General features: G+C 42.0%; 1 protein-coding gene across 1 annotated transcript; it reads left to right on the top strand.

Annotated features, from left to right (window-relative positions):
- Positions 1-336: 336 nt before the first annotated feature.
- On the top strand, positions 337-2,607 carry FGFBP2 (fibroblast growth factor binding protein 2). The gene is made up of 2 exons (XM_072618638.1): positions 337-1,076; positions 2,486-2,607. Exon 1 carries the CDS (start codon positions 407-409, stop codon positions 1,058-1,060), a length of 654 nt encoding a protein of 217 aa, XP_072474739.1. The 5' UTR covers positions 337-406; the 3' UTR covers positions 1,061-1,076; positions 2,486-2,607.
- The last annotated feature ends 3,358 nt before the right edge of the window (positions 2,608-5,965 follow it).

Here is a 5,965-nt window from a genome sequence, read left to right as displayed (position 1 = left end):
TAGGACCCAGAGGCCAACTGGGCCAAAGAAAAAAGGCTAAAAGTAACTCAGAAGGGGAAAGCATTCCATCCCTTTCATCCCAATATTGATATAGCTAGTGTGTGTGTGCGTGTGTGTGTGTGTGTGTTTTATAAACACATAGGCACTGCTGACTTACACCATTCTGGATATACTTAGAAAAGTGTCTCTCCTCCTTCCAGGGAGGGAGCACAGTTGGCTATTTGACACTCTCTCAGACTTAGTACTGCAGACACAGTTGGGTTTTTCATGGAAGATTCAGCCCACCAAGAAGGAGAAAGAGGTCTTTGTCCAGCCTCCCTTTAAGTTGGGGCTGGCCTGACTTTCTGGTTCCTTCACTGCTTGGGGCTGAGTTGCAGACAGTCTGTGTTGGAGTCAGAGCCTCACCATGCCATCTTGGACCTGCCTTCTGCTAGTGGTGGTGTGTTGTCTTGGAGCTTTGGGACAGACCCCAAGGCAGAAGAAAATCAATCCTGGGGAAGAGATTCACTTTCAAACAAAGGGCAAAGATGCTTGTACGATGCGGGTCAGCAATCAGGGTGAAATCCACCTGAGGCTCGAGTGCAGGAATCAGGGCCGAGCCTCCTGGTGTGAGTACAGTGGGAAGCCTGGGCTGTGTGGGGCCTTCGTCAGTAATCCAACTCTCTACTGGAGCCAGGTGGTGCTGGGCTTGAGGAAGCTGAGTGAGCCCTGCCTGGCAGCCCCAGTGCTGAGGCCCACAATGTGCCAGGCAGCTGGACCTGAGGCACAGCTCAAGCAGGAGGCTTCCAGCCTGAAGGATACTCACCTCTCCAGCCAGCAGTCTGAAGCTCCTAGGCCTTCAAAACTAGGGCCCAGGTCCGAGGGACCACCCCAAAAAGACTCCCAGGAAGCCCAGATAGGCAAAAGGTCTACTAAGAAGGCTGGAAAAGTCAAGCCCACTGCCCCACCTCCAGTGAAATCAACCCAAAAGGAGGAGGAGGCCATGAGAATGGCAAAAGAATACTGTTGGGAGCCCTTGCAAAAGATCTGTTCTTTTATCATTGGCATCTTTCTGGGCTGAGGACCAAGCCCTACAGGTAAAGCTTTTGTCTCTCAGGATATAGAATAACAGGAATGCTTTATGCTTTGCAGAATGCTTTCTTAAAACTTCTCTCTCTTAATCCTTACAACAACCCAAGCCAGGTAAGTGAGGCAAGTGTCCCTCAATCTATTTGATGGGTGAAGAGATTAAGGCAGGTTTCCACAGTATCTCACAGGTGGCCAGTGAAGGATCAAAGAATCGTAGGTTTAGGGCTACAAAATCACCTTAGAGGCTGACTAATCCACTATCTTCATTTTACAGATGAGAAAACTGAGACCCAGATGATTATTAACTAGGCCCAAATTAATATTCAAGCAACAAGGATTTATTAAATGCTTGCGATGTGTAAAACACTAAATGCTGGGCATCTGGGTGGATGTGGAATCAGGAAAACTGAGTTCAAATTTAGTTTCAGATACTTATTAGATGATAAATTTCTTAATTTCTCTAAGTCTCGAGTTTCTTATCTAGAAAATTGAAAAAAATAATAGTCCTTACCTCCTAGGGTTCTTGTGAGGACCAAAATGAGATGACATGAGAAAAGATGCACTTTGCAAACCTTAGAATGCTCTATAAAATGCTAGCTTTCATTATTATTTAAAAAAAAATCCACAATCCTTGCTCTGTAGGAGTTCATATTCAAATGGGGGAGACAACTTGAGAGAAAATTCATGGGCAAAGTAATTGGAAGGTAACCTCCAAGCTAAGGCACTAGCAGTTGGGGCTGGGAAAGGAGAGAATAGGAAAGTTCTCCTGCTGAAGGTAAGAGAGGAGCTGAGACTTGGAAGAAGCCTGGAGGCCAAGATGAATGAGGAAGAACATTCCAGATATGGGAAAAGAGACCAAATAACAGAAACTAGATTTGAACCCTAAGTCCTCCAGCTCCAGATGCGGTGCACGCTCTATTGCACTACACAATTTGAGACTATAATGCAGACATTTTGACTCAGCCCAGCTCTTTCAATTACCCTCACTCTTGTGTGGAAATTTTGATGACCAGGTAACAGATCTGAATAGATTATCCTATTCTGGAACTGTTGCATTCACCTAAACTGGAGAGCCTGTAAGGACTAGGGATTGGAATCTAGTCTTTTCCCTTTGTTTTACTGATGAGAAAATTCTTTCCTCTGATAAAGAAATTGAAGTTCAGAAAGGAAGCCTCATGAAACCAGAACTCCCAGACCCTAGTCACAGAATTTCAGAATCAGAGGGTCCTTCCTCACCCTGGTTCCCTGAGCTACTCACTGTCCCACACTACCTCTCCAAACAGTGCTCAGAAGAGGAAATGTAGGCATTGTAAGCCAGAAACCTAATCACCACTGAGTGTTGCTGTGAGACTCAAAAGAGCAGTTAAGTGAGTTAAATAGTAAATGAATGATGCTGACTTTTTTTTTTCTCTTTTAGGTTTTCTATTTCAGAGACCTCTGACTGCTGGAGAAGGATTCCTCCTTCCTATAGGGTGCAGTGTCTTTTAAGTCCTTGTCTGTACTCAGAATGAATAAACTACTTCCCTGTTACCAAATGAATATTTCACCTACTGGGTTTTGTTTGTTTTTATCTTTTGGTATGTTGGGAAGGAAACACTCCCTTTATGAGTTTATAGTTCAAAGAGATAAACTTTACGTGAGATTGCAGGGTAAGCTCAGGGGCTTGAGGCCCAAATGTAGTTTTACGGCTTATTTTCAAATCTTAGAAGCGCTATAGGGACACTGAGATATATTAAACATTATTCCATAGTTCTTGGATTAGCTTTTCTAACAAGGTCTGTATTTTGCGATGCTCTGTATAGGCTATGTTGAATGAATGAGTGCCTAGAGATTGGGCTACGGTCCTATGTGTTCCAGCAATAAAGGGATGGCTTCAGAAGTCCATGTCGGAGAATCAGTGTCCTGCCATTTTAATGGAAAGTATGAACTGGTTCCCTTGAGTAGCCAGTAGGTCCCAGAGTAGCCATGATTCATTTCCAAGAAGATAAGAGAGAGAAACGCATGAAAGACATCTTTACTAGGTGACAAACACATACATACATACACACACACACACACACACACACACACACACACACACACACATGCACTGCACATATGGAAATGAGCAAAAGGAAGCCAGTATCAGCGGTCAAGTAAGGAAGCCAGATGAAATGCCTGATGAGACATAAGTAAATAGCAACTCCACACCCTCCTAGGTTCTCACTATTCAAGAAAAACTTATGCTGGACCACATCTATATATTAACTCACTACCTTAGTGATCTTAAAGTATTACTTCTCCTTCAAAAAGTGTTTTAGTTTATTAATATGAACGATAGCTGATATTCACATAGAATGGCAAGACTTGCCAAGCACTTTACCCACATTATTTCATTTGTTCTCCCTGGCAGGTAGGTACCATTATCATCTTTATTTTATAGATGAGTAAAACCAATTTTAAGTGACTTGACAACCCTATGAGAAGAAAGTAGGATAAGAATTATTATCCCCATTTTATGAATGAGGTAGCTAAAGTTGAGGAGGGAAGGGATTTTCCCCAGGGTCACACAGAACTCAGACTCAAACTCTAAGACAACTCCCGTGCATTCCATCACACTGCCTCTCCCACAGTATAACAACGACACTGAACCTGGTTTCTAAGACATTCTCTTTTCTACCTACATTTTAAGCCCCCAAAAGCAATTTTAAAAATAAATGATGCTAAAAACAAATCATTCTATTGACTGCTAGTGGTAATAGCCTAATGTTATCCTCCCGGAGAGACTGGCATTTAAAAAGTAAGTCTTGGAGAGCAAAGCTGAATCCCCAAGGAAATGAATCTCTACTAATGGAATTTCAGGCCCTTTCAAAGGTGAGTGGGGGAGATAATTTGGGGGCAGGAAGCTTCATCATTTTCGTTTTGTCAGAACCTATGATTTCATTGATGTTTGGAACCCTCCCAGTGTGGTAGATTGCCAAGATCTCTGTACCTTAAAGTCTTCATTGCTTGAGGGCATTAAAGAAATTCAATGGTCTATTGATGGTCACACCTGTCTAGTTAGTATATGTCAGAGGCCAGGTTTGAACACAGAATTTCCTGTCTCTAGATGCTGGGTTCCTATCCCACAGGTCATACTGACTCTTAGGGAGGTGGTTGCTATCACATCCCACTCTTACAGAATGGGAACCACCACCAGCAGTAACAATAATACCTGATACGTCTACATATTGCTTAGGTTGTACAGAGAGTTTGACAGAGGTTATCTCATTTGGTCTTAATGACAATTCTGGTGGTTGGTGCTGCAGATGTCATTAGGCTCATTTTACAGATGAGGAAGCTGAAGCTTCTTGACATTAAGTGACTCACCCAGATTCATACAGGAATTATGATTAAGACTAAGCCTTAATCAGATCTTAGGTTATATCTATTGTTTCTGTGTAAATATAAACTTTTGGAGGCAGCATGTAAATGGTCCAATTAATAGAAAACTGGACCTGGAATTGGGAGGTCCTGAATTCAAATCCAGCCTCAGATTGTGTGACCTTGGGCTAGTTATTTAACTTTTCTCTGCCTCAGTTTCCTCATCTGTAAAACAGTGATAATAACAGCATCTTTCTCCCCTCCCCATGGTAGTAAGCCTCAGTTTCTTTATCTGTAAAATGGTAATAATAGTAGCATCTACCTCCCAGGGTTGTTATGAGGATCAAGTGAGATAATAATGTAAAACATTTAGCACAGCACCTGACACATAGTAGGTGCTCTATAAATGACACATAGTAGGTGCTCTATAAATGACACATAATAGGTGCTCTATAAATGACACATAGTAGGTACTCTATAAATGACACATAGTAGGTACTCTATAAATGTTAGCTGTTATTAGTAAGTGTTCAATTGAAAAAAGAAAAGAATTGTTTTACCACTCATTCAGCAAACACTGAAGAAAGTGAAGGTGATTAGCCTGGAGAAAAGGAGATTTTAGAGAAAGAAAATTTCAAAGGCTATGCAGGGTTCTGAATGGCAGACCTACAGATGGTGTGTTGGAGTTACAAGGAAAAATGTTTTAGCCCAACATAAGATTTAAATCTTGCGTCTAACAATGAAATAGGCTGCCTTGTAAAGTAGTGAGCTCCCCATAGTAAAGGTACTCAAGCAGGTTATTTGACTCTCTATAAGCTGAAACAACTCAACAACAAAAACAGAGAAGGTAAATTGTAGAGGGAATTCCTACCCCAGAGAGTGGAATGAGAGTGGGATGATTGACTAATTGACCTCTAAAGTCCCATCTACTTCAAAGGTTCAATGGTTCTGTGAAGCTATTGCTTGAGGACCAGGCTTTTCACTAGATCATGAGTGGGGGACTTGTAGTCTCAAGGCCACATATGGCCCTCTAGGTCTTCAAGTGCAGCCCTTTGATTGAATCCAAACTTCAGAGAACAAATCCCCTTCATAAAAGGCTCAAGGCTGCAGGTTCCCCACCCCTGTACTAGGCACTTTGGGGCACATAGGAAAGCAAGGTTCTGGTCTGTCGCTTCAAGGACCCTCTACTGTATCTAGATAGGGCAGTATAGTAGAGTGGGAAAATGTTGGATTTGGAATCAAAGGATCTGAGTTCAAATCCCAGCTTGTAACTTATATATTCTTGGGCAAATCACTTCTCTCCACAAGCCTTCAAAAATTTTTTCAACTGTAAAATGGAGAAGTTGGACCTAACCTCTGAGAAGAGCCCTTTCTAACTCTCAACATATTATCCCATAGATATTAGTTCACAAAGAACCAATGATTTCTCTGCACACTCCAAACAATTCAGTCCAAATCTCAGCCTCCATTTACATTCCTTTGTTATCTGAGAAGTTAGCAGATCCCAAGAGGGGTGGCTCCCAATTTTCAGGTCCTACTTTTGGTTTCAGAGGAT

Source organism: Notamacropus eugenii, chromosome 6 (genome assembly GCF_028372415.1).
Source record: "Notamacropus eugenii isolate mMacEug1 chromosome 6, mMacEug1.pri_v2, whole genome shotgun sequence".
NCBI lineage: Eukaryota > Metazoa > Chordata > Mammalia > Diprotodontia > Macropodidae > Notamacropus > Notamacropus eugenii.
Note: the sequence above shows the minus strand (reverse complement) of the source record. Positions and strands in the feature narration are given on the sequence as shown.

Coding starts and splice junctions, on each gene's coding strand:
- FGFBP2 (XM_072618638.1), top strand. CDS start 407: ATGCCATCTTGGACCTGCCTTCTGCTAGTGGTGGTGTGTTGTCTTGGA.